This window comes from Pholcus phalangioides, unplaced genomic scaffold, assembly GCF_987345545.1.
Source record: "Pholcus phalangioides strain wild (caught in Gottingen) unplaced genomic scaffold, Ppha-v1.0 ptg000001l_1, whole genome shotgun sequence".
In the NCBI taxonomy this organism is placed as follows: Eukaryota; Metazoa; Arthropoda; class Arachnida; order Araneae; family Pholcidae; genus Pholcus; species Pholcus phalangioides.
Window position 1 is genome coordinate 3900644 of NW_028301594.1, and position 23077 is coordinate 3923720.

The 23077-nt window shown below is 38.3% G+C and overlaps 1 protein-coding gene across 2 annotated transcripts in view; it reads left to right on the top strand.

Moving 5' to 3' along the window:
• Window positions 1-7691, top strand: part of Usp32 (Ubiquitin specific protease 32) — a 57588-nt gene extending 49897 nt beyond the window's left edge. For both annotated transcript variants that reach the window (XM_089239159.1, XM_089239240.1), the window contains exons 33-34: window positions 792-884; window positions 3732-7691. In XM_089239159.1, the coding sequence (XP_089095285.1) occupies window positions 792-884; window positions 3732-3902 (264 nt within the window). In that variant the 3' untranslated portion in view covers window positions 3903-7691. The remainder of the gene's footprint in view (window positions 1-791; window positions 885-3731) is intronic.
• Window positions 7692-23077: the final 15386 nt, after the last annotated feature.

Sequence of the window (23077 nt, forward strand, 5' to 3'; positions counted from 1 at the left end):
ATTGGAATGCGATCTCCATACTGAAAAACACTAATTAGCGTTGGAATGGCACCTGTAGCACGAAAATCCCCGGAGCTAGGCAAGGAAAAAGTAAAAAGGACTTTGCCGTGCACCAGAGCATTAATGTTCATTTCATTCGTCACACCGTTTCTTCGGCTGAGATCCCAGCCTGATTAGTCCTCCACAAAGTCATGTGGAAAATTTGTGAAACACAATAAAATGCTTTATTTTATGCTTCTTCTCTGTCCTTATTGGTTGTCCTCACTTTTAGCCTATCTACCGCCGGTGATTTTCATGCTACAGTTGCCGTTCGAACGCTATTTAGGGTTTTCACAATGGAGATCACATTCCAATACAAAAAACTTGGTGTTGCCATTCGATATTTTCGAAATTTTCTCACTGTAACCGTAACTGTTAGAGTGACACTGTTGTTTTCCATATCATTCTTGAGCGCATACATCAAAATACCTTATGCCAAAATTTCATTCAGTTTCTGTGAATGGTATCATAGTTAGGGGCCCATATGTCGGGATAGTTTTTTTATAATCACCCTGTATAGTAGTGTTTCTTATTATTCCTAGGTTTTTATTTTTTAAATATGAATATAATTCATTTAGATGTTTTCTACTAAGTTTGTATAGATAATTTTGAGATCACTTCGATTTTTACTAATTTAAAAATAACAAGTTTAAGAAAATTAGTTATACATAAAACTATTACAAATCTCAACAGGTAGGCTTTCATACATTGTGATGAAAGAAAAAGTTCATGCTTTTCAAATTTCTTTGCAGTGTCATACTGGTATTCTTGGCGGAGGTCATTATGTGTGCTATGCGTACAACCCAAACAAAAAGTGGTACTGTTATAATGACAGCAGTTGTAAGGTTAGTGTCACTCATTTTTTTTTCTTTTATATGGTCATCAACTTGTGCATTGTTTTGCTAATGGCTCAAATAGCATGGAGATCATTATTTATATAAACAGTGCCTTTTATCAAGGGTTTGTCCAGTCAAATTTGGGTCGGTTTTCAGACACTTTGCAAAATATAAATTATTGAAACCATAAATTTGGCATTTCATTTCTTTCTTGATGTATTAGCTGGATTGTTTAGCTTTCCACAAAATTTCTTTTTACGTAATTACATTGCTTTTTACAAAATTATTAACCATTTTCACAAAAACAAAACTAAAAAATCTGGACAGACCCCTGCTTTTATGTAAAAATATCAATGACCTGTATTTGAAAAAGAATCAAATGACACTCATTTGCTCTTAAAGCAGTGAAGTATCGTAAATTGTGATTTTTTGGTCTTGATTTTTGAGGTGACTTAGTTTTTTTCTTTTTTTATTTGAGATGTAATAGAGCTTATGAACTGAATTCATGCATAAATTGGCAGTTTGAAATGCATGAGGTTTTAAGCATCATTAAATCATTTTTGCACACTTTAATAAATATCATTTAGACCAGTGACTTACAAACGGTGTGCCAAAGCACCATTGAGTGCCACAAGATATATTGGAGCCATATTGAACACACCAATCAATAGAGCAGTGTGATATTCCCTAGTGTGGCAGCAATTTAAGGAGCCGTAAAATTGCTAAGATGTATTTAAAATTACTAAGGATATTATAAACATAAAAAGTTTGGGAATCTGGTTTGGGCCTCACATGTTACTTTCAATTGATAAAGACTGCAACTAGAGCCTCTGTTGGGTCTTTTGCATATGTGGTTGTATGACTTGGTATATCTTGTAGTTTCGGTAACAGGTTTATGGTACGCTTCATAAAAAAATCATTTCATACTGTTTTTCTCAAGACATATTAAACATAGAAACCAATGCTATCTGCAAAAAGATCTTGTTAAGTCAAATTTAATGGCACTCACTGATATGTCTGGCCTCACAAAATTTTTGGAAGACATAGCATTGATGATCACCCTGGTATGTCTTCTGGTTTGAGTACCAGGCTTGTGGTACTCTCTTGTGATGAAAAATCATTTTATGCTTTATATCAGGACGTACAGGATGTCGGGATGCAGATAGAAGCAAATAGTATCTTCAAATAGATATTGTTAAAGCAAATACAGTCAAACCTCATTAATGAGTCGCTCTTGGGAGTGCAAAAATATGACTTAGTAAGCGGAGTAAGCCATAGCTGTGCCAATTCCAATTGGAAGTTCCAAAAAGTGACCCGGTAAGCGAAGTGACGTGTTAACCGGGTGACGCACTAATGAGGTTTGACTGTACTTCAAGTACAGTGTACCTGGGCTTAAAAATGTTTTGGATAACTAAGATTTTTTTCGTTATTTTTCTGCCTCTGCTAATGAACATTTCCGTTGATGTAGGTACACCTACTATATAACATAACACGTGAGCTAAATTTTACCACCATGCGTCACCAGAGTTACTGTCACTCAAGCCTGATTAACTCTTATCTGCCTCATAATTATTTTTGAGATGCGATGATATCGAGATATGATAACCTCCACTTCTGTTTCTGAAAGTGTTTTGAATCATTTCATACAAAATGAAAGATTCAGCTTATAAAGAGTTCATTGAGAAAAGGAAGCTCATGTTTTCAGAGCAAGCATTCTTTCAGTGCAAGACTTTTGTGAGGAAGACTCTCTTATTTCTATGCGAAGAGGGTCTTAGTACAGTCGAATCTCGTTTTAACGAATACCGTTATAATGAAAATCTCATTTTAACGAACACTTTTTCTAATCCCTCAAATAAGTTTACATAGGAACAATGCAAACAACCTGAAATTTCTTTATAACGAAATTTTGTATAACGAAGTGATTGCTCCGGTCTCTTGGAGTTCGCTATAACGGGATTCGACTGTATCAAACTGAACTGTCTTGACTTTCTCTAAGCTTATCTTTTTGATCTGCATGTATCAGAGACAGAAATGAGTTGACCAAATCAGAAATTGATGAGACACCTACAACTTCAATCAACTGAGTTGTGTCAACAACCAGCTTTAGTCTAATAAAGCTGTTGTTGGTTGTGCATATAGTGATTAAATAAAAAGATCTTCAGTATCGTATCTTTCTGTAAATGATCATTTATCCAATTTTGACGCTGTTCATTTTACCCTTCAATCAGTTTTTTCCTTTTCAGTCTTTGATGGTGTAAACAAACTTATCTTTAAATTCTGGATTTTGGGCCATTTGTGTAACAGATTAAATGATTTTCCATAGACACTTATGGGAAATATCATGTTTCTGTTTACAAACATTTCGGCTTACGAATCGATGATTCCAGAGTGAATTATCTTTGTTAGCCAAGGTATCACTGTATTAGTTTACTGGTGTTGATTAGGCTTGTGACACTTTTATAAATGGAACCATTTTATGCAAAATCTCATGAAATACAACATTCAGATGAAAGTCAGTGATACCACTGATATATTTTGTTTAGACATATCCCAAAATACCAAATTTTTGCCAATGTATCTTCCTCTTAGGTTGCCAGATCAAACAGGACATAATGCATTATAACAACAAGTAAAACAAAGCATATTCTCGTTTAAGCTAGGTGACTGTTAATGACAGCCTCTACCTACTTCCTTTTCAGTTTTTGAAATTTTTACATCCCTTGTAAAATTTAACTGCATACTGTTGCAGATGCATAGTGCTTTAATCAAGTCACACATGCTTTAGTCCAGTTTGGCTGCAGCCTTGTTTAAAATTTCTCAATTTTTATTCAATTTTTTTCTTATTTTATGATTTAGGAAGTTCAGCTAGATCATATTGATACCGATTCAGCTTACATGCTTTTCTATGAACGTGAAGGGGTGGATTATGAACAGTACATGCCAAATGTTGAAGGGAAACTTCCTGACACAAGTGACATAGATGCCGAATTCGAAACTGATTTTCGAAAAATGTGCAGTGTATCCTAACACACACGTGTGAAATTGATGATAAAGAAATGTTGACTTCTATTTAATTGCTGTTTGTATAATTGTGGAGCTCTTTGGCTCTTTTTCAGGTAACTGAAAATACTATTTGTTGATTGTAAGAACTAGTCCTAATGAATATATATATATATATATAAATATACATTTAATGTACCATCTGTCTGTGCTCGCTCTGATGTTTTTTGGTATGTGCGTGAAAAAATATTCATTCTTCATTGTTGTGATGTCACAACTTTGTTGACTATCTTTCTGTGTCTTTCGTAACATTTTTTGAGATTGACTGTGATGTTTAAAGTTTGTCGTAAAAAATTTTTGTATTTATGAGCTATGCGTTTTTTGTGGATATTCACATGCTCGTAAATTATTTAAATGTTTCTTATGGAGCAAAAGAAGTGTTTTGCTTCTTGCTGAAATAATTTCAAAAATATTTGGTTAAAGTGATGGATTTTTACAGATTTTTGTTCCCTGTATTGTATCACGAGTAGAGAAATGTTTTAAGAGAAGTGACTGAAAGAAAGGGAATAAAAACTGATTGGATGGGATCTTGGGCTTTGAACTTTGTCATTTTTCCTAATGGCATTGATTGGTCTTACAAACTTTTATCAAAAATCAAAAATCCAATTGTTAAAAAAGAATAACCCATAAAAATTTTAGATTTTAAGTTAGATTAAAAAATTTTATTACCTTAACAAGTCTCATAAATTTGGTCTCTTGAAATCAATCAGCATTAATAGCTGTTCATCATTACTCATTTCTAATACATTTATTGATAAAGATATAAAAATATGTTTATTGTAATAACTCTTTCTAAGTTAAGCCCGGTGGCACCACAAACTGTGAAATACCAAATTAGCTTTGATGTGTGTGTAATGCCAGTTTTTATTTCAACTTACTCGTTAAGAAGACTTGAATCCGTTGGATGCAGTTTGATTGACATTCCATCAGATTTTTATGGGAATAAACAGTCTTCATTGCCATAATGTGCATATTTGAACATAAATTATTTGTCTTGAACATTTGTTATATTCCTTAATAATATATTGCTAGCGGTTTTTCGTTTGTATTGTTTTAGATCTTTACATACCAAGTGTTTGTTTCATTAGCAACAACCATGGCCCTTCCCTTGTAATTAAAAAATGAGTATTTTGGAATGAGTGCAAGTTTTGGGTCTTTGTATGGTGATATATACCCTTTCTTAAAACTTTTGTTTTGACTGACAGTAAAAGATTGTCATATTTAGTTTTCTCAAATCATTGCAATCATTAGAAGGGATGAAATATTTATTCTCCTTTCTTTCTTTGTGTTTTTTATTTTCATCTTATCTTGCCAAAGATTAAATAATTGATCGTTGTTTATGTCTATTCAAAGTTGTTGCTTATGAAAATCCTCTCCTGTTAAATTCCCATCAGAAAAGCTTTCAAGTTCTGTGGACTTTTTTAGGTATTAGTTTAAATATTCGTTACGTGAAAAGATATACTCCCTTTTGTTTATTAATACAAATACAAGGCCACAACGGGCAAAATGCCCAACGAGGTGGCTGAGAATTATGTAGCTTGTATCTTATTACAGATTCTTAATGTATGCACAAGTGATATAATATGTTGCTCTGAATTTAATGAATTTTTATGTTTAATTCAAAAGGGAAAAAACCTTTTTTCTAACCATAAAATGCTCATATTTTTGATCCCAGTTTCTCTGTTCTTGGTTGAATTCCTTGATGATAGTGTTTGCCTTGAAATATGGCTCTATCCTTCAGTGTTCAATGATACATATAAGCATATTAAATCTCAGAGGAGAAATGTGGAGTATATATACTAAATATCAAAAGGAATTATTTTGAAGGCATCATGATGTCTAATGTATTCATATAGACACTGTTTCCTTTGATATTAAATATGGAAAAAACTACTTAAGTTCTTTGTTTTATTTATTTTCAAAATGTTTAATTGACTGTTATTTCTTATTATGTTTTTGTTTGTATGTTTCTCCTTTTTATTATAGAATAATGGTTGTTGAAATTTCATTTGCTGCTAATGGCTTTTTTTTGCTGCCTGATCATGTCTGGCATGCTTGATCTCTGCAAATAAATCTGGTTTTGAAAAATAAAAATAAAATCTCATCATAAATGGTGCTGTAATGAAATGTATTGGAGCCTGTGTATTTGTTAATAGATAGTTGTACAATATATTTTTTTTCATGATACTGAAATAATTTATATTCAAAAGTACTATTAGAACTGCTCAAATCCCAAATCTATGTCTTGTGCATTTCTGTTGTTTTTTTAAAAAATCTTTTTGTAAGAGTATTGTTTCATTCTGCTTAATTTTTACTACATGGTAAGCGGTTATGTTGAGGAATTGAAATTGTAATAACCTTTATATTCGAATGTATATTTAATGTACATTCAAAATCAAATATTTTGATAATATGAGGTGCCTATACTTCATAAACTAAAATAGTGATTTAAAAAAAATGTAAGTGATGAAATGTGAGTAAATGGAATAATAATAAATTTTTTGGACAAATAATTTCATGAATCATTGCTAGATTATTACTTTTCGTACATAAAAAAACCTTTTATGAAAGATTAAGCTTAGGTACATACTTATAGGGGAAAAGAAATGTTAAAGAAAATTATTGTTACATATATTTAATACAGTATCAATTCACTATCATAAACTTTTTCTTTTTTTTTGGGAAATATTTACATTAAATAAAATATATATATGGTATGTATTTAAATTGAATGAAAGTATTAATTTTTTATCTGAATTTCAGGCAAAATAGAATGGGTGAATCAATTCTATTAATCTTTTCTTTTTTATGAAAATTTTTATATGCTATGAATAAAAGTAAATTCACGAAACAACAAAATAATGTTACTTTCTTTTTTAGCTTTTTTCACACCCCAATAAAACTTTAATTTATGAATAAAATCAAATAACACATTATGTACGATGAAAAGTAGTTGTGCATAATCTCTCTTGTGTTAATTCATGTCAAAATATTTTGGCTCATTCAGTGTAGTTTGAAGCATGAGCACTGCTAATTCATTGTGTCTTACATCATAAAAGCGGGAGTGGGAGCAAGGAGCTCACGTCCATAAAGTCTGTAAGCATTTTGGTTTATGGATGTTCCTATTGTTCAATGCATCACAAAATTGATACTGGGGAATTGGGTTAAATCGTAGACTTTGTTGAAATTTTTTCCAATTTGATGTGACTTGTTTCTAGCTATTGAACAGCTTAAAATTATTCATCCGAAGTGTCTGCTTCTCCATACCTCTTATTTATATTTCCATGATATTTGTACTCAGTTGCTTTCTCTCTTGAAAACAATTTTTTACCATTGTGATTTTTTTTTTTTCAATTATATGCCGTGATTGCAGGCCATTCACCATTATCCTCGAATTATTTTGTTTTGTTTCTCAATTTTAATGAAAATGTAGCTGAGGATGAGCAATCAAATCCTTTAAAAAATTTAAGTGCTAATGTCTGCAACTTGAGGTGGATACTTTGATTTCGGTGCCAGTAAAGAATTTATGAAAAGCATGTTATATATAGATTATATATGCGAGAAGATAAATAAATATATATATATATATAGTGTGTGCGCGCGTGTGTGTGAATGTTGATACTTTTTTTCTGGTGTAAATATTGAAGAGAAAAACAAAATGGGAAGTGAAAATGTTGCCATTGAGAAGGCTATTATGTGCATTGGTTAATTTTTAACAAATGTTATATCAGTTTTTTGCAATAAAATTTGCTAGAATGTGATGTTTTTTATATTTGACTATCTATCCGTGAAATATTTTGCCACAAGAGGTGACCTGGGAATTCCATTTAGATTAATTTTACATCAACACATATTTTATGAATGTTTGACTATAAAGAAAAGTTCATACTGTTGAGATTGAACAGGTTTTTTTATGTGTGTTGTAAGTATCAGGGCCATAACTCTGTGTTTGCATGCAGGTTTCTTGCCACTGGCACTGATTAACCCTTTGACCACTCAGTTAACCTTTCCGGGCAGGAGTCTCAAAACGCATGCTTGTCGCAGCTGACTATTTAGTATCATCCTTGATTATTTTATTCATCATCACAACAAACATGCATTACACAAAACAAAGATCATTATCGATCCATACTGGTGAACACGATTATTGTTGAATTAATTTTCGAACACAAAAAAGTAAGTAGCAACAATAAACTAATAATTTAAAAAACAAAAGAAAAAACACGCGACAAACAAATCTATGAATATTACATATATGCACAGACACAAAATATTACATTGATTTAAATTAAGATGAGTGACTTTTTATTCATATAAATGAAGTAAATAAATGAGAAGTAAATAATTAGTATTTTAAAATAAATAACGGAAGGTGTGATTGGATTGGATTTTTGATTTTTTTGGCGCAAGGACCATCTAGGTCAAGCTGCGCCAGAACAAATGTCCATATAAAATCAATACAAGAATTGTTCTTTTCATGTCAAAAGGTAAAAGTATGCATAAAACGTGAAGCAATGACATGAATTGTAAAAACTATAATTTGTCATAAAAACCAATGGCTTTGATGAATTTAAAAATGCGAGATGCATCGCAATTGTCAGACATAATGTCGCGAATCGAAAGATGATTCTGACCAAAAGTGGTCGTAAAATGATGGCGATGATGTGAACAAGTAAAAGCATGAGCAATGGACTTTGACAATGCAGACCTCGCAGCGCTCCTATTTTTCCTACTTTTCCTATTTTTTAGAAATGTCCTCCTATTTTCCTACTTTCTTAGCAGTTGCCCTATTTTATTCCAATTCTCTCCTACTATTCCTATTTTATCCCTTCCTTCCTTCCTTTTATTTACGGCCAATATCTACGAAAATTCCGAGAAACCGCAAAATGTCACGGCTTTCCGTCCCTTTTTGACGTGCTTTATTCACAACTCGCTATTAAAAAAGAGAGGGAAAAAATTTTCAGTTCCACGGGAGCAGGGGATGACGACAACTGTATCTTTTCGCCCCCGCGCCGTATAGTCAAAGTGCTAAAAACTGAAGTCCAGTAGGGAAAGCGAATCTGTTTGGGAGATCGGTTGCCGTAAATAAGGCAAAAAAAGGGGGGAGGGGTAGAGACGCTCTGTCCACACACAATAGATTCCATTAGAGACTATAGGTTTCTCTCCCTGTATCTAGTACGATCGTTTAAAGCCGGGTTTTCCTAGTAGGCGTTTCGTGCCACGTGAACCGAACTGGATCATTTCGCTTCAGCAGAAATGTGTTGCATAATCACGCTAAGCATTTGTGTTTTCTAAGCGTGGCGCATCAGATCAGGGCGGCTATATTGAGTATATGGCCCTGGGGTCAGCTACTCTATCGGCTGCATGCTCCGGTTTGAAGGGAAGGGGAAGAGAACACAGCAAAAAAAAAGAAGGTCGGTGAAACGCACGGCACACGACGCATTCAACTCCTCCAGAAGCAATCCGGCAATCACGCCCGACGTAAAGCGTTGTCGTGCGCCGTATTGCGCTCTGTAGGAAACTGCTTTTCTTATTGGTGAGTGGACGGCGTGTCGCGCTGGGTGATTCACGTTGCGCGCGGCATAGAAAACCTGCTCCTAAGAAAACCCGGCTTTACGGGACAGAGCCCGAGCCCCGTCTGGTTTTATGGGGAGGGGGGGACAAGCCGATTAGCCGCACGCTAAACCCAGTTCTTTTTAGCCTTCAGAAATAACTTTCAGGTTTCTTTATCTTCGGAGTAAGTATTACGTCAGCAACGATGGTGGGGGAAGGGGGGAGGTGTGTTAGGATGACGTTTACTTCAACACCCACCCTTTATACAAATATGAAATATTCTTAATGGCATTTTACTCGGTGTGCCAAAAACGAATAAAACTTTACGCTAGTTTGTGGGCACCTGAACTAACATTCCCCCTATTGAGTCCCCATACAGAGGCAGTTTAGTGATCTCTAAATACTTAGCGGATCCAAGTGCTCTGGTCCTGTGCCGCGCGTCATACAAGTGATCCGTGATTATGAAGCGGATCACTTAAGTAATTTGGGAATAGGCCGCGGATAACTTGAGTGTTATAGAACAGCACTTGTGACCGCGCCAGTGCTCTAAAAATACATCACATGTCACTCAAAGGATCTATAAATGTGCCACGGATCGCTTAAATGGTCTGGAATTATGTCACGGGTCACTTAAGCGATCTGTAAATGTGCCGCTTTGTTCATTTTTACTAAATTAGGTTTGAAAGGGACAGGCCACATTTCGGCCGTACAGGCCAGTGTTTACCGCAGGTGAAGGGTTAACTATGTGGCTTATAGGTAGGGTCGCCATGAATTTCTAAAAAAAATTGAGTTCTTGGCCTACAAATGACATTGAAATTCATTGTAATAAGATATTTTCTTTCGAAATTTTAATTATTAAAAAAAATATTTTTTTGATCGTCTGGGGGGGGGGGGGGGAGACCACGAGCCCCACGTACATCTCTGATCCCCCCACTATGCGTTAGGAGGTGGGGGGCAGAGCCAATACCTTCTAAAGCAGAAGGTGCTTGCTCTAGAAGGTGTTGGCAGAGCGCTGACGAAATTTTGCTGAAAGGGGGAGGATCAGAGTTTTGCTGACTTTTTCTAACAAGGGGAGAAGGGGTCAAAAATCGCTAAAAATTTGCTGACGTAATGCTTGAACGGCCCCTTTTTTTAAGCATGTGCTCAACCCTAAATATGGCGTGCCACTTGCAGATAAATTAAGTGGTTCGCGGCGCATTCCTACCTCATTTAAATGACCCGCGGCATTTCCAGATCACTCAAGTGGCCCGTGGCACATTTCCAGATTACTTGAGTGACCCCCGGCACATTTACAGATCGCAAATAATCTGCGGTGTTGTTCTAGATCACTTAATTAAGTGGCCCGCGACACGTTTTCAAATCAATGAAGTGGCCCCACACTGTTCACAAAAGGTTGAGTTGAGTTGTAATGTGCCGCGAGTCATTCAGGTGGTCTGAAAGTGTGCAGCGGGCCACTTGAGGGGTCTAAAAATGTGTCAAGAGTGCCACTAAAATAATCTATAAAAAATGCATCGAGCCACTTAAAGTGTTTATGTATTGCAGACCATTAGGTGATATGTGTGCTGCGAGCCACTCAAATGATCTTTAAGCGTGCCGCGGGCCACTCAAATGATATGTAAATGTGCCTCCAGGCACTTACAGTAATCTGCAACTGAACTACGAGCCACTTAAGTGAACTGGGGGTTTGCCGCGGGTCGCTAGAGTGATTTGGAAATGTGCTTGGGGTCACTTAGGTGATCTGTATATATGCCGTTGGCAGCGTAAATGATCTGGAAATGTGCCGCTGGCTACTGAAGTAATCTGGAAATGAATCCTACTTAAATGATTTGATGGTCGTTCATGAGCCACTTGTGTGGTTTTGTTATTCGTCCTGGACCACATAAGATAACTCCGAGGTGCCATTGGTTAGCATGTCTGTTTTAAGGCATAACTAGGTTCATGTGTATGCTATTGACGACTGTAATTGTCTTTGAAAAAAAAAATTCATGAACATAATATGCAGGCCATTCTAATCGTTGTATCCTTCGGGTGTAATGTAACTCCTGGAGGTGTTACATCAGCGGTGTTCAACATTCAGTAGAGTGTTGGCCATTTCATTGATTTCGAAATGTGTCGCGGGTCACTTAAGCTGACCTGTAAATATGTCTGGGTCAATTGAGTACTCTGGAACTGTGCCGCGGTGATCTGTAAATTTTCCGCGGGTCACTTAAATGATCTGGGAATGTGCCGCAGTATACTTAAAGAAGAGCTGGAGGCAGATGGCAACACTACACATATAACAAGCATTACACAGAAACGAAACTTCACGCCAGGTTTCACTACACGTACACTCCAACTATGTACCAATTCGTTAGAGGTTCCACAGAGGAGTATGGACGATTTACATGTCTGGTTTAGTAATAGTAGTATACTTAGAGAAATGTGAAACCGTGATGCAGGTTACTTGAGTGTTCTTTTACAAGTTCCATGGGTCAATTGAGTGCTCTGGAACTGTGCCGCGGCGATCTTTAAATATTCTGCGACATATTTACTGATCAAGGAATGTGCCACGGGTCACTTGAATGACGTGTAAACGTGCCGCGGGTACTTGAGTGGTCTGGAACTCTGATGTGAGTCACTTAAGTGATCTAGGAATGTGCCACATTTAAGTGAAGTGGAACAGCAGCTGGGGTAACTTGGGTAATCTGGAACTGTGCTGCGGTGATCTGACGCGAGCCACTTGAATGACTTGAATCTGTACCGCAGGGTCTCTTGAGCGATATGGAGGTGTCGCTTGGTTCATTTTTACAAAATAAGATTTGAAGTTGTGAGCCACAACAGATGACTCCGGGGCACATTCGGCCCGTGGACAATGGATTAAGCATGCATGGGTTACATTTTTATGGCACCTAGACAGGTTTTTTTTTCTTTCTTCGAAAAGAACGGGGTGGGGGGGGGGATGGATCAAGATCAATAGTTGGACTTTTCAAGTAACAGTAGCAATTTGATTAATTTCTTTTTAGTTTTGCTATTTACATTGTTTTCGATACCACATTCTGTGGAAATGAAAGATTTTGAAATTCATTAGAACTTGAGTTTCCTAAAATATCTATAGATAATACTATAATTTAAGTATATAAGGTGTGAATCTTAATGACACAACATTTTTAAATGCCACGATAATTCGGGAATTCCATTTTTTCCCCTCCTATTTTTTCTCAATGGTGTTCCTATTTTTCCTACTTCGAGGTCTGACAATGAGGGCACTCTGGTTGACTCTCTCGTAATAACAAATATGATTGTGTGAGGCGACTGTGTCCTATGCGTAACCGGGCAAGCAGAACTTCCTCCTTTCGGTTAGCTCTGCAGCTCGAACGCCAATGGCCGATAGTGGGCTTGATAGAATGTAGTTTGTTATTAATTTGATTGTTCCAGTGATCCTGCCAGCGGCGATGCATCACTTCTCGGAGGATTGAGAAGTGGTCACTGGCAGGAACCAAAAGGCTATTATCGATGTTAGTTGTTGTTCGAGCTGCGTTGTCTGCTTTTTGATTGCCCGGTATTCCAACATGACCTGGTACCCAGTAAAATTTTACTGTGGTACCGTGATGAATGAGGTGATTCAATTCATGAAAAATGGCATGAATAAATGGATGGGTATGGAAAGTGAAGGAACACACTGCTTTTAATGCGCTGAGAGAGTCGCTATAGATGATGCATCGTCGGTGGCGTTTGCGTCGTACATGACGTAGAGCCTGAAGGATTGCGTACAGTTCTGCCGAATAAATAGAGAATGTGTCGGGAAGTTTGAAAGATGTCTCCTCACAGCAGATGTAGGCACAACCGACATACCCAGTCGGTATATATGGGGAAGTACCTGTTGCACCTACCCCTGTGCCTAAAGAATATCTGTCGATATATGACATCTGCTGTGGTGGCTCTAGAGTATGATGATAATGAAAGAGAGACATCTGGCAGAGACTGCTCCCATGGTGCCAGTTGCCAAGTAACTGGGGCCACACGACTGATGTCTAATTGTAGTTCTTCCATAAGTGCTCTCATACGAAGACCGTAAGATGGAACACATGAAGGGCGAGCAGCAAATAGTCTATGAAATGAGGGATTAAAAATGACACGATGAAGTGGATGATCTGGTAAAGACTTCATTTTGAAATAATATTTCAAAGAAAATTGCTGGCGTCTTGATGTCAGTGATGGCTCGTTGCATTCGACATAGAGGCTTTCCATGGGAGAAGTTCGGAAAGCTCCAGAGCAAATGCGGAGAGCGAGATGATGAATTGGGTCGAGCACACTCATATAGCTCCGAGGTGCTGACCCGTATACAATGGAACCGTAGTCGAGCTTTGATCGTATTAGAGCTTTATATAAGTGAAGGAGCGACTTACGGTCAGCTCCCCACGATGTAGAAGAGATGACCTTCAAGAATTTCATCGCTTTCATGCAACGAGCTCTCAACTGTGAAATATGAGGTTTAAATGTAAGTTTCTTGTCAAATGTAATGCCGAGGAATTTTGTATTCTCTACAATAGGTATTTGACTATTATTTAAAAATAATTGTGGGTCATCATGAAGCTCACGACGCCGGCAAAAATGCACAGCGACAGTTTTGTCAGCGGAGAAAGAGAAGCCGTTATCATGAGCCCACTTGCTGATCTTGTTGAGTGCGGTTTGTAATTGTCTCTCGGCTGACCTCATATTCACTGATTGATACGATATCAACAGATCATCCACGTAGAGTGCGCCAGTGACAGACAACGGGAGTTGGTTCAACACCCCGTTGAGTCTTAAAATAAACAGTGTAACACTTAAAATACTACCTTGAGGTACACCTTGTTCTTGAATTTGGGGAGCTGATAATGTGCTTCCGATCCGTACCTGGAAAATGCGGCGAGCAAGAAAGTTCTTAATGAAAATGGGCAGGTTGCCCCGCAAGCCGCTATTATAGAGGTCGAAAAGAATTCCGTGCCTCCAAGTACGGTCGTAGGCCTTTTCTATGTCGAAAAATATGGCTATCATATGCTTCCTCTTCACAAATGCTTGTCTTATTGATGTGTCAAGGCGTAACAGATTGCATGTTGTGGACCTGAACCGTCTAAAGCCGCTTTGATGTTGGGATAAAATATTGTTAACCTCAAGGTAGTGCATAAGGCGATAGTTGACCATGCGTTCCATGATCTTACATAGACAACTGGTCAAAGCAATAGGTCTGTAACTATTAGGTTGCTGAGGATTTTTGCCAGGCTTCCGGAATGCAAGAACAATGGCTGCTCGCCAGGTGTCAGGAAATGAATGACTGACCCAGATCCGATTAAATAATATGAGTAAATGTGACAGTGATTCTGGTGAGAGATGCCGAATCATGGAATAATGAATGGCATCGGGCCCTACAGCTGAGTCAGGACTTCGCTGCAAGGCCGTCGTCAGTTCATGAAGGGTGAACAATGAATTGTATCCCTCCGGTGTAAAAGGCCGGAAGGTGTACGATGTACGTTCGGCCGATGATTTAATGGGATGAAACGATGGGGGATAATTCGCATCACTGGAGACAGTGGCGAAATGGGCGGCGATGGTATCCGCAATATCCCTCACATCGCTGACGATAGTGCCATTGGTGTTTAAAATAGTGATCGGATGAGACTGATAATGACCATTTATTTTTCGGATCCGGTCCCAAATGACTTTAGATGAAGTAGATGAATTGATTCCCGTGGTAAACTTGTGCCAGGACTCGCGTTGAGCCTGGCGCCTGGTTCTTCTCGCTATCGCCTTTGCTTTTAAAAATGCCAACTTGTTGTCATGGGTAGGAAACCGCCGGAACCTACTCCATGCTTTCTTTTGTGCTTTAATCGTAAGATTACATTCGTGGTTCCACCAAGGTTTAGGAAATTTAGGAAGTTTCGAGGAGACTTTGGGTATTGTTTCATTTGCTGCAGAGATGATACAACTGGTCACAAGGTCGACACAGTGGCCCCTCTACCTGCCCAGTAGTGTAACCCCTTCAGCCACCGAGGCGACCACAGCCGATTGACCCAGACGGGGCTAATCCAAGCCTCCCGTTTCGGCTGAATCCGAGGCCAAAGCTAGCGCATCAGGCTAACCAGGATCCCCATCTTCAGCCTTACGGGTCTCCACGCACGGCAAACACGCAGGTAGACAGCGTCCCAGACAGAGCATACGCTAGAAGCAACGCCCCGTCTGGGAGGACCCCTCCCCGCCTAAGCGGGGTCCACAATGAGGGGTTGGACACAAGACACAAACATGTACAGGACAAAACAAGACGCAAGACAAGTACTGCAAGATGTGTAGAAAAAAAAACATGTAATCTGGGCTAATGAAAGTGAAGGATATGAGCACAAATAAGCGATGACAATGATGTGTGATAGATTTAGCATTACCCAGGGTGCACCACGAGGAGGCCTATCACATTACATCCCGAAGGTGAGATTTAGATATTTAGATTTTGCCCCCTGGCAGTCCAGTCGTTAGGGCACTAGCTTATGACTGTGCAGGTCGGGTTCGGGCATGGCTGTCTACTAATTCACTAACAAATTCCCTGGACAGATCGTAAAGATCTCTTGGGAGTATGTGATGATCACATTATTATTATTGAGTGATCAAAATGGAAAAAGCCGCCCATCACATGATTAAATTTGAGATCCACTAAATTTTGCACATTACTCATAAGGGAATTCAAAACAATTATTTATTGAAGTAAGCTCCTCTGTATGCACATACTACTGCTAAATCACACATGCACCTCGTCCACATTCCTTTGTGGAATTTCTAATGAATTGGTACATGTTGGAACGTGCGTGTATATGTTGTGAATCTAACAAAGTGTATTACTGTATAATGCTTGTTACATGTAGTATTGCCATCAATTTTTCTAACTATGAGTAAAGTGTAATGATTGAATAATTGTACCGTTGTAGAGGCCTGTGTTGCTCTCTGTGGCGAGACTTTTTAACGGGGGAAATCGGCTCTATGTATGCACATACTATACTTTTTAACTTAAGTTGATATATTGCGCTTGCATGTACATTATGTTTCATTGTGAAGAAATTTATTGTTCTGGATAATTTCTCACAAGATCTTGAAATTGGCAGAGGAACAATTTGCATGCCATCAGATTTATTTTACAGCTATTTATACACGACAAATAGAGTTCTTGCATGAGCATAAAGTACAACAACTGACTTACTCTGTCTATCGCATGATCTTTATAGACATAATGAAAATTATAGAATTCTTGCACATTTCCAGTTTTGTGGCGACACCGTCTGGAGGTCATACAAGGCATTCTGGATCAATCTAGAAGATTCGAGAGTATACCTTTATGGGGATGCTAGTGCTGGTGGATGTGTCTGGTTGTTATTTCGGAAACATACAGTCATGACTCCTTTCTTTTTTTAGTTATTTAATAGAAGAGAGACTTTTAGGACATGTTCGGTCGACAGTTGGAGCCAGACTGAACTCCAATACAAGAACACACTAGATAATGCCTAGCTAGTAAGTGGCATAAAAAATATAATAAAAATATAAAAATTGTACAAGACAAGTAGCGCCACAGTACTCCCCCGCGAGTCTGAAGGACGGCATATGCCACAATGTACAAAATATGATAATATAGTTACGACGATATGACAGTATAGTTACGACGATTTGACAATATAGTTACGGCAATTAATATGGCATTGACATGTGCAAAAAAAAAAGATTTTGTTCGAAAAATTCAAAAAAATACGCAATACGAAAATACCTTATGCACAAATTAATAGTAGAGCAAAAAAAAAAAAAAAAATTACAAATGATCAAAAATTAGTAAATGTATGTATACGCAAAAACGATTACTAGAATAGATAATAGACATATAAGAAAATTGAAAATTTTGCAAAACATAATATTAATTCTCAAAAAATGTTGCAAAAAAAAATAATGTTATTCATTTGAAAAAATATGCAAATAAGAATAATATCAAGGAATTCTTATACGAACCGTACGCCCTGATCGAGTTACATAAGGCTGTTTCGGTTCAGTGAACGGTGATTGCTCATTAAAAGTGCAATCAAGCAAAAATGCTGGTTTCAATCTGTCTATTGAGATTTTCGTTAGTTTGCCTTTCATGTTCACTGTATATACTTTTGGAGATCGTTCAATCACTTCATATGGCCCCAAATATGGTTGTTGAAGGGGCTTTCGTACAGTGTCCAGCCGCACGAACACATGGGAAGAAACAGCAAGTTCTTTATGAACGAAAACGTTGTGAGTCCCATGCCTTGAAGTTTGGATCGGACGTAAAGTGTTTATGTGATCTCGTAGAGCACGTAGAAATTCCGGCTGTGTTGGCTGAGGGTCGAAACTACGGAAGAATTCACCAGGTAGGCGTAATGGTGATCCGTAAACCATCTCAGCAGCAGAAGTGTTGATGTCCGGTTTGATGCTGGCTCGGATGGACAGAAGTATGGTAGGTAACACTTCAGTCCAACGTTCCGTGGCATGGCAGCGTATGGCACCTTTGAGCTGCCGGTGGAATCTTTCAACGATGCCATTGGAGGACGGATGATACGCTGTCGTGCGTGTTTTCTGAGTTCCAAGAAAATGAACGAATGCTCGAAACAAATCACTTTCGAATTGTCTCCCTTGATCGGTGGTAACCGATTCCGGAACTCCGAATCTGCTAATCCAGCCAGAGTAGAATGTCTCTGCGACAGTTTCTGCTTTTTGGTTTTCCATCGGGAAAGCCTCCACCCACCTGGTGTATCGATCCACACAGGTAAGGCAGTAGGTGAAACCCCGAGAAGGAGGGAGAGGACCAACAATGTCGATGTTAATGTGTGAGAATCTGCATTGGGGCAAAGGGTATGCACCGATGGAAGATCGAGTGTGGCGATGCACTTTTGAGCGTTGGCACTCGATGCACGCCCTGGTCCTTCGTGTGACATCCTTGCGTATTGAACTCCACACAAATCGTTGACGAATAAGGTCTACAGTTGATTTAAAGCCTGGATGAGCGAGGTTATGAAGGACCGTAAACACGTGATATCGGTATTTTTCTGGTACGTATTTCTGGTACGTTTTCTGGGACGAATAATTCCAGTGGATAAGTCACAAAAAAGTTCTGTACCCTGAGAACCGAATTTGATAGGTTTTATATCGAGCACCCCACCTGGTTGTCGGAGGGCTGTTAATTCAGCGTCTGTACTCTGTGAAGTAGCAATAGCTGCGTAATCAATCGAGTCAGGTAAATTAATTTCGGATAATCTGGAAAAAGCATCCGCTACAACATTTCGCTCACCCTGAATGTAACGAATGTCCGTAGAAAATTGTGATATATACTCTAAATGACGTCGTTGTCTGGGAGAGCTATCATTAACTTTGTGAAAAACATAAGTTAGAGGCCTATGATCACTGTAGATCGTAAATGGTCTGCCTTCTAACATGTGTTTGAAATGTTTAATAGAACTATAAACCGCAAGCAACTCGCGATCATAAGTACTATAGTTCTTTTCAGTTGTCGTTTACTTTCGAGAAAAAAATGAGAGTGGTTCGACGACACCATCGGAAGTTTGTTGTAAAACAGCTCCGAGAGCGAAATCTGATGCGTCGACTGTCAACGAAAGATGAGCCTCATGTTTAGGATGAGCCAAAAGCGTTGCATTGGTAATAGCATGTTTACACGTTTCGAAAGCAGCAATAGTTTCCTCCGACCAGGCGATGAGAGATTTATCTTTTTTCTTCTTTCCTTTGCACAAATCGTGTAAGGGAGCCTGGTCAGATGCTGCGTTTTTTAAGAAACGGTGGTAAAAGTTGAGAATTGCTAGAAATCTTCGAAGTTCATCAACCGTTTTTGGTTGCGGATAATTACGAAGAATGTCGACTTTTTCTGGCAAAGGAGAAATGCCGTTGCTGTTAACCAAAAATCCTAAGAACTCTATCTCAGATTTCCCAAATATGCATTTATCAGGATTAAGAATTATACCAAAACTGTTTAAACGTTCAGAAACCAATTCTAGATCTTTGAGATGTTCTTCTTCTGTTGCTGATGCAACTAGTACGTCATCTAAATATGCATAACAGTTCAAGTCTTTTAAGACAATATCTATGAACCGTTGAAATGATTGTGCCGCATTAGACAATCCAAAACACATATATAAGTACTCATAAAGTCCGAATGGGGTAATAATGGCAGTTTTTTCAACAGACTCGGGATCTAAAGGTATCTGATGATAAGCCTTAACCAAGTCCAATTTAGAAAAAATGTTTTTTCCCTGCAGACCGTAACAGAAATCATGAACATGTGGTATAGGATATCTGTCTGGACACGTTATAGAATTAAGTTTTCTGTAATCCCCACATAAACGGTATTCTCCATTACGTTTAGGAACAATGTGTATCGGGCTTGCCCATGGACTTTTTGAAGGTCTCAGTATGCCCTGATCCATTAGCGTTTGAACTTCACGCTTTGCAATAGCAAGTTTCTCTGGAGAAAGTCTGCGGGCTTTGGTAAAGACAGGAGAACCTTTAGTAGTAATGCAATGTGTAACGCAGTGTTTTTTAGAAGTAGCCCCAAGCATAGAAGGATTCGTTAGATTAGGAAATTTAGATAAAATTTTCAAGTAGGGCGAATCTCCACTAATGGTCTTTAAGCCTAATGTAGGGCAACTGGCATTGCTACATTTGATTGAAAGTGAAGTCAAACTGTCAATCAAACGAGACTTTTTTACGTCAACTAATAGACCATAATGTTCTAAGAAATCAGCACCTAATATCGGGCGATTAACATCAGCTATAACGAAGGACCATCTAAATAGTCTGCGTAACCCTAAATCCACTGATAAAGATTTGCAACCATACGTAGAAATTTTAGTATCATTAGCTGCGTATAGCGAAAAGTTTGTATCTGCTGCTTTATGTACCTGTGTATCTCGTGGGAAAACCGAAATGCTAGCGCCTGTGTCCACTAAAAAACCAGTACCGGATTTTCGATGATGAACAAAAAGGCGAACTAAACGCCGGCCATCACCTGCTGTCGCCAAAACAGATGGGCCAGTTAGTTTTCCGACCAATCACAGGGTTTAATGCATTTTGATGCTTTTCGACCGAATGTGAAATGGTACCAACAATAAGGTTTACGTTTGGGTGTACCATCACCACTAGACCTCTCTCTAGACCGAGAATTTGAACGAACTCTTCCCTTTTTGTTAAAATTTTTCTCTCTATAGCGGGATAAGCGGTCAACAGCAACGGTCAAAGTCGAAATTTGACTTTGAAGTGATTGCAAGCTGATGGTTTCATTACGGCTGACCTCAGAAATAGTCGGTGAGTGCCCAGTGACTTCGGTAATTTTATCTGCCATTTCTGCTAAAACCGGCAATGTATCCTTACTAACAGAAAGTATCTGCTGTGTATGGATAGGCAAACGTTGTAACCAAAGGATTTTAAGCACTTCATCTGAAATTTTCTTGCCAGCTAATGTATGCATCTCATGAAACAACTGAGAAGGTCGCTTATCCCCAAGAGTGAGCTCTTGGAGTAGAACTCGTAAGCGGGAAGTTTCCGACAGTGAAAACTGTTGACAAATGCGTGTTTTTAACTGGTTGTAAGAATCGTCTGTAACAGGAGCTCTGATCAAATCGCTAACATATGATAACACTTCGACATCGAGAGCGGTCACAACACAGTGAAATTGCGTTTTAGGATCAGTAATTCCGGCAATTTTAAAGTTCGATTCAATCTGAAGAAACCAAAGATCGACATCGGATTTCCAAATCGAAGGCGCGCGAAAAGAAACACGCGAAAGTTCTAATTCAGAAGACATACCTGTTTCTTCGGTAGCGTTCGGCATATCCAAAAAAAAGTTCAGCACAATCCAGGAAGAGAACTGAGGAGATGCCCCCTCAATCAGTCAGCAAACGCACCACACACAGGGAAAAAAAATGCAGCAAGTCGCATATTACGAAGCGAGAAAGAGTACTTGTTTTCGTCTGCTTTCGAGTTCGTGGCTGTCAAACATCTGCTTTACGCGGGTCACCAGTACTATGGTGATGCTAGTGCTGGTGGATGTGTCTGGTTGTTATTTCGGAAACATACAGTCATGACTCCTTTCTTTTTTTAGTTATTTAATAGAAGAGAGAGAGACTTTTAGGACATGTTCGGTCGACAGTTGGAGCCAGACTGAACTCCAATACAAGAACACACTAGATAATGCCTAGCTAGTAAGTGGCATAAAAAATATAATAAAAATATAAAAATTGTACAAGACAAGTAGCGCCACACCTTCACATTTCCGGTTTGCATCGCTCCAACTTGATGGCATTTTCAGGGGGGTTCATAACAAATTGCACTACCAATATTTACAGGTGGACAATTACAATGATAAAACAAAATTTTTGTAACATTACTATAGATAAAAATGTGATTTCATTTTACTTTTAAATAAGACAACCTAATCTGCCATCTTTTGGCAAAGCTGTCACTATAATGATTATCTTTTTATATTGGTTTGCACGAGATCACGGCATGAGTAGCGAGCTTTCATGACAAAATATAAGCGAAATCATTAATGATGAATAATAAGTTAACAATTTCGCTTTAATTATGTCATGATGCCTTCTGCCCATGCTGTTGCGCGATGGCTCTTGTGTGAATGAATGTAAAGATCACTAGTGAGAGCTGCGGCCTATGGCACCACATTCGTAGTTGAGGAATGACCCCTCCGACTAGTAGTTAGATATTACATTTAATATTGTGCTAATGAATTCTAATTAATTATTTAGTTATAACTTTAAAAAATTATAAGAAAAATGTAATGTTAATATCGGATGTTAGCTTATGGTTTTCATGCAAAATGAGAAATGTCATTGTTTTGGTGGTCAATGCCATCGATAGTTAAATCGAAGCATGATTACATGTTAGTTAAAGGATTACCCTGTGGTTTTTGCGCTAACAGAGCCGAGAGGTTGCGCTAACCCCTCAGTGTGGAACCCCTGCGGTAGAAATCTGTTTCTCTGTGGTCATGTCGTTTCTGTTACCCCGCGTCAGGAACGTTTTTTGACAATTACGAACCGGGTATTGAACTCGCGAAACGTCTGAACATCCTTTGGTACTTTAGGTTATCGACCTGGGCTACCGCGCCTCTCTCCATCTGATGGCAGTGTCAGCAATTGTGATCTTTGGCCTAAGTGGCGAAGAGTGACATCTGCTAGAATGCTCTCTTACGGGGCTCTAAGCTAGGGCCGGAAGTAGAGGGGGGGGGGGGGCAACTGACCCGGGTGGCAAATTTTAGGTGGACACGTAGAGCACCGTTATGAAATTATCGAACTTTGATTTTGATGGGTGCGAGAAAATAATACAAAAATTCTGGTTAAAGCATGAGGTGTAAAGTAATTGAAAATATTGGAAAGGCTCAAACTTAATATTTCTATAGGGATTATGGAATGGGCCAGATACAGGTTTATACATGCTGGGTAGAGCCCTTTAACTTGAGAGAAAGGGCGCCACAATATCAAGGCAATGATAGCTAAGTTTTGACAAACAAAATTTTTAGCAAGGAAACTTTGCCTGCTTCATTGCAAAAAAAAACTCATTTT